The sequence below is a fragment of the Lycorma delicatula genome, chromosome 1 (genome assembly GCF_047948215.1).
Source record: "Lycorma delicatula isolate Av1 chromosome 1, ASM4794821v1, whole genome shotgun sequence".
Taxonomy (NCBI): Eukaryota; Metazoa; Arthropoda; class Insecta; order Hemiptera; family Fulgoridae; genus Lycorma; species Lycorma delicatula.
This window is the reverse complement of record NC_134455.1, coordinates 314,720,527-314,732,205: the sequence shown is the minus strand read 5'-3', so window position 1 is coordinate 314,732,205 and position 11,679 is coordinate 314,720,527. Positions and strand designations below refer to the sequence as shown.

At 32.0% G+C, this 11,679-nt stretch overlaps 1 protein-coding gene across 2 annotated transcripts; it reads left to right on the top strand.

The window, feature by feature from the left end:
- The first annotated feature begins 380 nt into the window (after positions 1–380).
- Positions 381–11,375, top strand: Sf3b5 (splicing factor 3b subunit 5). 2 transcript variants are annotated; one of them, XM_075381892.1, is made up of 2 exons: positions 381–526; positions 10,990–11,375. In XM_075381892.1, exons 1-2 carry the CDS (start codon positions 412–414, stop codon positions 11,247–11,249), a joined length of 375 nt encoding a protein of 124 aa, XP_075238007.1. In that variant the 5' UTR covers positions 381–411; the 3' UTR covers positions 11,250–11,375. The 2 variants fall into 2 exon arrangements, with proteins under 2 accessions (XP_075238007.1, XP_075238016.1); XM_075381901.1 differs by lacking the exon at positions 381–526 and adding an exon at positions 549–888.
- Positions 11,376–11,679: the final 304 nt, after the last annotated feature.

The window sequence follows — 11,679 nt, the reverse complement described above, 5'->3', positions numbered from 1 at the left end:
GTGTGTCTGTGTAAGTAACTGTGCGCGTATTAGTAAAAACATAAAGTAAATATAAAATAACATCGATGTGATAAAAAAACAAAGACGGAATCAATGGATCCCTCAAAAATAAGGTATGGTACAAGCTATATTATTTTAAATTTTCTAGTTATAAATACTTTTACTTGGTCTAGTAGTGAACGCGTTTACGCAAATCAGCTGATTTCGAAGTCGAGAATTCTAAGGTACAAGTCAGCTATGCATAAGAAAGATTGCTATGAATCGAATCGAATCATAATTGAGAAAGATTTGGTTTCCCGTCGCCTATCCATTTCATCGTTAAGAATCGTAAAAAGAATCGGTTTCTCCTGCAAACCGATTCAGGATTCTTACGTTCAGTATAAAGAGTCGAATCGAAGGAACGACTCGTTCATGATTCTTCCCATTACTAGTTTAATTGCATTAAGTCTCAGGCATCAAGGTGAATGCGTAACAAATCTGCTTCTGTATTTGTTGTTAGTTGATACATCGCATCGTTTTTTGAGAGGTTAGTTTTTGTTCTGTTTTATTTATTTATTTAACTTGAAAAATTGTAGGTGAAATGTATTAAATCTTTCCGGTCGGCTTTAGAAAGTCAGTTATGTAGTTTTAGGTTATTTGAGATTAAATGTGAGTAATATATTTTTTCTAAGCTTCATTTCACTTTACATTAAAAAAAAAAGTTGACTAAAATATGCAGTCAAAACTCATGTTCTAAAAACTATTGCAGAATTGTATATTTTTGTGCAATTTCTTGTTTATTCGAAAATATTATGTTATGAATTATGGTTCAACCAAGAACAGCTATGCATTTATAAAACATTACTTAAAGATTTCATATTATATTTCCATTCATCAGTGACTTATGTGGTAAGTAAATTAATTATTAAATAATAACCGAAAAATACGCTGTTTTTTTTTAAGATATAACAATGAGACCCAATGTTAAAAATTACACTTGCTGAAATGGTTGTAAATCATATATTATATTGTTACTGAATTTTATTTTTTTACAAATCAATATACAGAAATACAGTGATTATTGTAGTTTGCATCTGATTCTCTTTTGGCTTCTTTGTTAATCTTATAGTTTGGAAATTGAATTCAGTTCTTTGAATGCCCTTTAGACAGTGATAGTTTTGACTGTCTTACTTTACTTAGTAATACAGATTTCCTAATTTGATTTTCTGTAGAGTACTATTAGTGAGCCCAAAATAGATAATGGTAATAAGTTGTTTAAAACTACTGTAAATCCAATTTTGTATAACAATGATATAAAGTTGGTTAGGTTAGTACAATTTTATAAGCTTATATAATCAAATAGAAACTGTAAAACACCTTTTATTGATTATTTAAAATATGTGCTATGTCATTTTCATAAGACATCTAGTATTATCAGTGAATTTAAAGTCATTATTTCCCCTCCTTGGATTGTTACTCCATTCTCAACTTGAATTGCTGAATAAGTTAAAAAGTAACATTGTCTCACTTATTTCTGAATTAAAGTCTGCTTTTCTTTATCATCTACCTTATCACTGTTATCTGATTGTTATACAAATTATATGATACTCTGTAATTCAGTCCAATTTTCTTTTTAACATTTTAAACATTTTATTTAATTTTACATTATTATTTGCCTTTGCTATATCTAAAAATGCAGGTAGTGACTTTATTCTTCTTTATCCTGCTTACTAAATTATGTTTGAGCTCCAGAATGACTTAATTTTCATCAATGCTCTTTCTGAAACCAAACTGCCTTTCCTCAAATGCACTTTTATAAACCACTATTCCTATTACATTCTGTTTAAAATTAGAGCAGTTAAGCCCTAATTAAAGTATTACAGTGCGTGAGGTTTGAAATTAATGGTGCAGTAGTTATCACATGTATCTCTTTTTGGGTTTTTTAGTATGGTAACAATTTTCTTTCTTTAATAACACAAACCTGTGATGGTTGTGTTTTTAAGTTTTTGATATTTGATTGTTATGTATCTTTAAGGCTGAATCTGAAAATAACTTTCATTTTTTCCCATCACATCAGGAGTTTTCATAAATCACAAATTTCAAAATGTTTAAAAGTTGAAAAATTGTGAAAATGTGATTCAATAAAATAGATATAAATTTTTTATAATAAATTGATATAATATATCACTTTTTTGACTTATACTATGCATTCTTACAGCTGAGCAGATGAATGATCTGAAGAAGATGGCGAGGGCGGGGGGTCATTGACCCCTTATTTTTTAATGAAAATTGCCATAAAATAAGTCTAATTTGTATTATAGTGCTTTTTTAAATTAATTAATTTTTGAGGTACATCATGCCTTTGGAAACCACTCCCCCTTTTCACCCACACTTAATGACGAAGTACTTAAAATTTTATTTTATTGTTGAAGTTTCTTTTGAAGGCTTATACTCTGCTTCACGCTTTTCTTTCTATGTTCTTTGTAGGGTTTTCTTGATGAAACGTCCAGCAGTAGTCTACCATCATTGTAGTCCATTTTCCTTGATACCTCCTTTCCATTTCTTTTATGTCCTGATGAAATCTTTTGCCCATCTCTTTGCTAACACCATTCAGATTTTTAGGAAAATAGTCCACATTTGAATTTAGGAAGTGAACCATCAAGCTCATGGAAGAGTCTAAATTTTTGTATTTCTGCAGCATGTTCTCAACTATTGATTTGAAGTTCAGAACCTTATTGCCCAGAATTTGGTTACTATGTCTTTAAAGGCTTCCCGGGCTTCATTTTCTGCAGCTTCCATTTGTTTCTCAAAATAAGCATCTTTGAGAAATTTTCTAATGTCAGGACCAGTAAAGACACACCCTCTTTTAGTTTGGTAATTTATAAGACTGAAAATTTGTCACACACGTTAAAACATTTATCTTCTTTTTGTAAGGCATTGACAGATTGCTTCATCAAGCCTAACTTGATATGCAGAGGGGGAAGGAGAACTTTATTCGGATCTGTGAGAGCTTTTCAGAGCACATATTTGGTTCCAGGTTCTAATGAAGTTTTTTTTAGCCAATCTTTCCTTATCCAGTAATTTTCTCTTTCTGCTATCCCATTCACACAAAAAACAAGGAACTTTGTGTATCCTGCTTGCTTTCCTATGAGTATCGATATTATTTTGAGATCGCCACATGTATAATCCACTTATGATTGTCGTATTTAATTCTATCGCTAACGAATTCAAAATTATCATCTGTTTTAAATGGACAGAGTGTCCAACAGATATTGATGGATACGTATTCCCACTGTAAGGAAGGAAAACTTGAGGCTTCTTTTGGATGAATCTATGAACAGTCTCCGATCATTACTTTCGTACAGAATGTTGAATCGAGTCAAAAGTCCACGCATTAGTGCAGAAGACTAATTCTCCATTTTCAAAAAAAAATGGAAGAAAATCCTTTTTTCTTTTATGTTATCTTCATTTGTGGAACCATCTACTTCAGGTAAATTTTCTGGCGGAATTGGCACTGGTACGTCTGGACTATGCGGAACTGGGTGTAAAGCGGATGGCATATTTGGATAGATCATTCTTTTTTCCTTCAAATCATGAACAGAAGTTGAACAAAAGTAACAGTCATTGGTGTGATTTCATGGCTCTAACCATGACCTGACCATTGGAACTCCAAATCTGAATGCTTCTTGTTCACCCTTTGACCACCATCTGTGTCCTTCAACAAATGTAGTGAGGTGTCCAAGTTTTGTTTTGGCTCTTATTTTCACTCCGAAATATGTGAAAGTGTACTTTCACAGAGTGAACGAAAGGTGGTGGTACACTTGTATGTATTTCACATATTACATACACTTGTATGTACACTTTCACATATTTTGTACACTTGTCAAGCTAATCCTGTCGCATTTCTTTTTTGCCTTACCACCATTAACTCACCATAAATGTAACAAAAAGAAGAACCTGCAGAACTGTTGCAGCCTCTTGAAGCCATTTTGGAAAAAATATTTTTCACTGACAAATTGATCACTGAGGACGGAAAAAAATATTTACGCATGCTAATGGTTGAAACAGCACTGATAGTAGTTGCGTGGAGCATGAGTAGTGTGGATAGCTGCCAATAAAATATTACATCTTATTAAGTCTTATTACAACCTGTCGGCCAAGCTCTCCCACTGTCTCGTCATCTTCAACCCAAAATCCCCCCCATGTTCCTATTCAGACCACTCAACTGTTTAGCTGTAAGAATGCATAGTGTACGCCAAAAATATGAATATATTGTGTTAATTTATTATAAAAAAAACCATTTTATCTTTATTTTATAGTATCACATTTTTGCAAATTTTTAAATTTGCGATTTATGAAAACTCCTCACGTGATGGAAAAAAATTAATATTATTTTTGGATTCAACACAAAAAAAATACATAGGAATCAAAAAACGTTCCACAATCCAAATGAAGTATTAATAATCAAACCTCGAAAATTGTATCCATTTTATAAAGCATTTTCAGTGCTACTTCTAAACACCATAGTAATTGAGATGGCATACCATCTATTTCTGTTGCATTAATCTTGCTTAAATTTTTAAGAAATTATCAAATTTAGATTGTAGATGTTCTCCTTGAAATAATTATCAAATTATTTTCTTGCTGTAACATTTAATTGGATATTTTTTCTTCCTTTAATCAGTCCCATGTACTCATTTCATTCCTCAGCTCTTTATTCTGTAACAAAGGTCTTCCATTTGCATCACTTATACTAATACATTTTGGCCTCATTTATCCATAGTTTTTACTTAATATATACATTTCATGTGTATTTCCAGTAATAATATTTTATATTAGTCATATTGCATTTCTCTTTCAAACAGTCTTCATTTGTTGCTACTTTAATTTGTTAATAAATTAATTAATTTCATTTAAATGTGTACAACTTTCTACTTTCATTTTTAAATCTATCATTATGCATCCATCGTTTTTGATCTATTTCTTGTTTTCTATGTTGAGTTCTGAACATAGAATACATATTGTTCTTAGTAGAAAGTATAATAACAATTATTATCTTAATAATAATTTTATTTCTTGTTATCCATATTTTCCCTTCTACTGTTACTTTTCTTCCTAAAGTTCTTTTTTATTAAAATCACTTCCTTTTTTTAACTGTATTCATCCATTTTAAATTTAATACTTTGTAACTTTTAGGCCTGTGTTGTACTTTGTGGTCAAATTGTTCTTACATATGTTTGTAGTCCGTTTTGGTTTCACAATTTCTGCCTGTTGTGTTATGTTTCTCAGATACATGTAACATTACTGATAAAATAGATAGAATTCCCATTAATGATAAACCTAGTATTTCTGTTGCCCACAAATCAAAATTCATGGTTGTTTTATTAGATAAATTCTCGTGGGATGAGAAAAAAGGCACGGAGCTACCAGGCTTACCTTTTGATTTTAGAAAATCAGCCACTGTATTTTCTTTTACCCAGGAGGAAGCCCCCTGCCTGACTTTCTTCATTATCAAAGAAGGCTGATGAATCTTCAGTCCTTACCTCAGCAGCCCTAACTTGCTTGGGCTTGGGTTGCTTCTTAGATTGCCTTCTGACATTGCTGCCTGAAGAAATAAAAATCTAACGAAGCTTGATATAATAAAAACACTTACCTACTAATTCAAATGCGATTCCCCTCAAATGTCACAACTATCCGTAGCTAGCCACAGACAGCCGGAGGCCTATAAATCCTCTGTCTTTTGCACTTCTTAGCCACTGTTAATTTTTCTTATATTGACAAGAACACTTGATGAGGGGGTGCACATCTAATCAGACCCAGATACAAGTCATGAGTTTTGTTCAAATGCAAATTTTTATTATGTGGATGTTGCAAAAACTCTAAAATAATCAATTTTTCGACACTATTGGCAGTACACACTCAACCACTATATTCAAAGACAGCTACAAAAAAGCTCAAGTTTCAACAAAACTTTGACAATCAGGAGACCAAAGTTATTGCAGGATGATCACTGATTTTATTTTCTAATACAGCACCTTAATAAAACAAGTTTTTAAGATATGCTACCATTGCCATTTTTTATAAATTGCATTTGAAAATCTTCCCACCAATTTATTTAAAATATATTAAAATACTTTCATACTTTCTTTTATAGAAAAACATTATATTGTTGATGAATTTTTAAATAATACTATTTAAAAAAAAAAAAAAAAAATGTTTATCTACATCCCATATATATATATGTGCCTAAAACAATTTCAATAGCAGTATCTGAATTATGAATTATTTTGTTGTAATTTTTTTATATTTAGTGTATTTATAATCTTAACATTATTTCATGTGTTTAATTTAAATAATTAATATGGTCTTAATTTAAAACACATCTATTTATTACCCTATAATTTGTTTTTATTTATATAATTTTAATTATATTGACATGATCTATGTAATGTATTTTTATACACTGATTAGATAAATGTTTATTAATTTATCTAATGTGTATTTCTACCTGATACCTCCCATATCTTCCGGTTTCAACTACATGTATTACACTCTTTTATGATGTTAAAAATATTATTTTCAATCCCTAGTGAGTGAAAGATTCTTTTGTTTTTTTTACGTAGTCTGTACTACATAAACTTTTCCTTTGAATTTTTCTGCTAATGTGGTGTTCCATTCTCCCATTACTATCAGATTGTCATCATCTCTTTCTACATGTTTGATTAGCTCATGAATTTCTATATGTACACTTTTCTATCCAACTTCTGTTACAGAGGTTGGCATATAAATCTGTATTGTTATTTTGGGCTTTGAATCTGTCCTTATTAAAATAATCCCCACGCTGTGTTACTTGTAGTAATTTACTCTTTGTTATGTGTTCTTATTCATTCTCTTGCATTTCAATTTTTTTTCTTATACATTTATATAATGTATTTTAATTATTCTATAAATTATTAACAAAAAATTTTTTTTATCTTTCAAATTCATGTCACCAGTTACTCCTCTTATTTCACTGTGACTAACTTAACTAATTTTAAGTCTGAACGAAACTATTGTGGTGCCCTTCTGAGGTAAATGTGTTATTATAATTGCACGGATAGTTCTCCCAATAATGATAATAGTAACCTTTCTGTAGCTCATTGTGTAAATTTTTTTTATTGTAGACATTTAATATTTATTACAGTTTATAAAAAGCTGTTAGTAATTCGAGAATGCTTGTAAACAAGAAATTTTACTCTTAGCATTGCAATGCTTATAAATCCTTGACCAATTGTGGCAAAAATACCTGGTATGATTAAAGATGAAATTTTATAAATGACCTTCATAATCATAAATAAATGTTCTTTTTTTAAAATTGTTCCATTATGATTGTTTTTTTTTTTTTGTCTTCAGTCATTTGACTGGTTTGATGCAGCTCTCCAAGATTCCCTATCTAGTGCTAGTCGTTTCATTTCAGTATACCCTCTACATCCTACATCCCTAACAATTTGTTTTACATATTCCAAACGTGGCCTGCCTACACAATTTTCCCCTTCTACCTGTCCTTCCAATATTAAAGCGACTATTCCAAGGTGCCTTAGTATGTGGCCTATAAGTCTGTCTCTTCTTTTAACTATATTTTTCCAAATGCTTCTTTCTTCATCTATTTGCCGCAATACCTCTTCATTTGTCACTTTATCCACCCATCTGATTTTTAACATTCTCCTATAGCACCACACTTCAAAAGCTTCTAACCTTTTCTTCTCAGATACTCCGATTGTCCAAGTTTCACTTCCATATAAAGTGACACTCCAAACATACACTTTCAAAAATCTTTTCCTGACATTTAAATTAATTTTTGATGTAAACTAATTATATTTCTTACTGAAGGCTCGTTTAGCTTGTGCTATTCGGCATTTTATATCGCTCCTGCTTCGTCCATCTTTAGTAATTCTACTTCCCAAATAACAAAATTCTTCTACCTCCATAATATTTTCTCCTCCTATTTTCACATTCAGTGGTCCATCTTTGTTATTTCTACTACATTTCATTACTTTTGTTTTGTTCTTGTTTATTTTCATGCAATAGTTCTTGCGTAGGACTTCATCTATGCCGTTCATTTTTTCTTCTAAATCCTTTTTACACTCGGCTAGAATTACTATATCTTCAGCAAATCGTAGCATCTTTATCTTTTCACCTTGTACTGTTACTCCGAATCTAAATTGTTCTTTAACATCATTAATTGCTAGTTCCATGTAAAGATTAAAAAGTAACGGAGATAGGGAACATCCTTGTCGGACTCCCTTTCTTATTACGACTTCTTTCTTATGTTCTTCAATTGTTACTGTTGCTGTTTGGTTCCTGTACATGTTAGCAATTGTTCTTCTATCTCTGTATTTGAACCCTAATTTTTTTAAAATGCTGAACATTTTATTCCAGTCTACGTTATCAAATGCCTTTTCTAGGTCTATAAATGCCAAGTATGTTGGTTTGCTTTTCTTTAATCTTCCTTCTACTATTAATCTGAGGCCTAAAATTGCTTCCCTTGTCCCTATACTTTTCCTGAAACCAAATTGGTCTTCTCCTAACACTTCCTCCACTCTCCTCTCAATTCTTCTGTATAGAATTCTTGTTAAGATTTTTGATGCATGACTAGTTAAACTAATTGTTCTGTATTCTTCACATTTATCTGCCCCTGCTTTCTTTGGTATCATGACTATAACACTTTTTTTGAAGTCTGACGGAAATTCCCCTTTTTCATAAATATTACACACCAGTTTGTATAATCTATCAATCGCTTCCTCACCTGCACTGCGCAGTAATTCTACAGGTATTCCATCTATTCCAGGAGCCTTTCTGCCATTTAAATCTTTTAATGCTCTCTTAAATTCAGATCTCAGTATTGTTTCTCCCATTTCATCCTCCTCAACTTCCTCTTCTTCCTCTATAAAACCATTTTCTAATTCATTTCCTCCGTATAACTCTTCAATATATTCCACCCATCTATCAACTTTACCTTTCGTATTATATATTGGTGTACCATCTTTGTTTAACACATTATTAGATTTTAATTTATGTACCGCAAAATTTTCCTTAACTTTCCTGTATGCTCCGTCTATTTTACCAATGTTCATTTCTCTTTCCACTTCTGAACACTTTTCTTTAATCCACTCTTCTTTCGCCAGTTTGCACTTCCTGTTTATAGCATTTCTTAATTGCCGATAGTTCCTTTTACTTTCTTCATCACTAGCATTCTTATATTTTCTACGTTCATCCATCAGCGGCAATATATCGTCTGAAACCCAAGGTTTTCTACGAGTTCTCTTTATTCCGCCTAAGTTTGCTTCTGCTGATTTAAGAATTTCCTTTTTAATATTCTCCCATTCTTCTTCTACATTTTCTACCTTATCTTTTTTACTCAGACCTCTTGCGATGTCCTCCTCAAAAATCTTCTTTACCTCCTCTTCCTCAAGCTTCTCTAAATTCCACCGATTCATCTGACACCTTTTCTTCAGGTTTTTAAACCCCAATCTACATTTCATTATCACCAAATTATGGTCGCTATCAATGTCTGCTTCAGGGTAAGTTTTGCAGTCAACGAGTTGATTTCTAAATCTTTGCTTAACCATGATATAATCTATATGATACCTTGCAGTATCGCCTGACTTTTTCCAAGTGTATATTCTTCTAATATGATTTTTAAATTGGGTGTTGGCAATTACTAAATTATACTTCGTGCAAAACTCTATAAGTCGGTCTCCTCTTTCATTCCTTTTGCCCAGCCCGTATTCACCCACTATATTTCCTTCCTTGCCTTTTCCAATGCTTGCATTCCAATCTCCAACTATTATTAAATTTTCATCTCCTTTTACGTGTTTAATTGCTTCATCAATCTCTTCGTATACACATTCTACCTCATCATCATCATGGGCGCTTGTAGGCATATATACGTTAAGAATCGTTGTCGGTTTAGGTTTTGATTTTATCCTTATTACAATGATTCTATCGCTATGCATCTTGAAATACTCCACTCTCATCCCTATCTTCTTGTTCATCACGAAACCTACTCCTGCCTGCTCATTATTTGACGCTGAGTTAATTACTCTAAAATCACCTGACCAAAAGTCGCCTTCCTCTTCCCACCGAACCTCACTAATTTCTACTATATCCACATTCACCCTATCCATTTCCCTTTTTAAATTTTCTAGTCTACCAACCTTATTTAAAGCTTCTAACACTCCACGCTCCGACTCGTAGAATGTTATTTTTTTAGTTTTCTGGTGACCCCTTCCTTAGTAGTCCCCACCCGGAGATCCGAACAGGGGGACTATTTTACCTCCGGAATATTTTACCAAGGAAGGCGCCTCCATTATTTCTATGTGAAAATGCAGAGAGCCACATTTTCTTGGAAAAAAAACAGCTGTAGTTTTTCATTGCTTTCAGCTGCGCAGTACTCAGAGGACTGAGTGATGTTGATATGGCCGTTTAAGTCATTGTGACTCACGCCCCTAACAACTACTGAAAGAGCTGCTGCCCTCTTTCGGGAATCATTCCTTAGTCTGGCTCTCAACAGATACCTCTCCGATATGGTTGCACCTTCGGTCCAGCTACTCTGTATCCCTGAGCACTCAAGCCCCCTCACCAACGGCAAGGTCTCATGATTCATAGAGGAGGCCATGATTGTTAGCCAATAATAAATAAGCAACATGGAAAATAACTGCCCCCAGCAATGCTTTACTTTACTGATTTTTAGAAACTTACTTTATTAAATATTATTTTGGTAGTTGACTTCTACTTTACTTCATACCCTTCAATTTTCATTTTTCCTAAAGATATTCAAAATTTTAATTTTGTTTTTCATAACTGATAATTATCATATTGGTTCACCTTAAAATTGCAGACTTTTTACTGTACGTTTAATTTTATTAATCATGTAATAATAATTCTGTTATAACTACTTGTACATAAATCATTTATGTCATTGGTTATTATTTTATTTTTATAAATATTCTCTCTGTCATTCTGTTTTAGGTATGGGTGAAAGGTATAACATTCACAGCCAGCTAGAACATCTTCAGTCCAAATATATAGGTACAGGTCATGCTGATACAACTAAATTTGAATGGCTTGTGAACCAACATCGTGACTCATATTCTTCTTATATGGGGCACTGTGATATGCTAAACTATTTTGCAATATCAGAGAATGAAGCCAAAGCTCGCGTACGTTTTAATTTAATGGAAAAAATGCTTCAGCCTTGTGGGCCTCCTCCTGAAAAACCAGAAGATTGAAATCATAAATAAAAATATATATATATATACATAAATGTATATATGCGAGTGTGTGTGTGTGTGTGTGTGTGTATGTGAATAAAATAGTACTTTATAATTTATAAATAAATGTATGTTCTTTTTTAATTTATTTTTCTCATTTTGTTTTTCTTTAACATATACATTTTCCCAGTTTTTAAAGGCATTTTAATAAAACTTCAGTAAAAAATTGTCAATGAATCAATAAGAAATGCTGTGATTTATTAATGGTACTTCTACAAAAACTACTGCTGCTAACAAGCACACGCGCGCACCACACACACACACACACACACACATCAACTAGGCAAATACTTAAACTAAATATATAACCTGTCTTTTAAAAATATACTTTCATTAGGTGGTAGTTGTGTTCATACTATTTATAATATTAATCCAAACTAGAAAACTA

Excerpts from the sequence above, each read along its gene's own strand:
- Sf3b5 (XM_075381892.1), top strand. The coding sequence starts at position 412 with ATGATTCTTCCCATTACTAGTTTAATTGCATTAAGTCTCAGGCATCAA. Across the intron at positions 527-10,989 it reads ATCGCATCGTTTTTTGAGAG|GTATGGGTGAAAGGTATAAC; the intron begins GTTAGTTTTTGT and ends ATTCTGTTTTAG.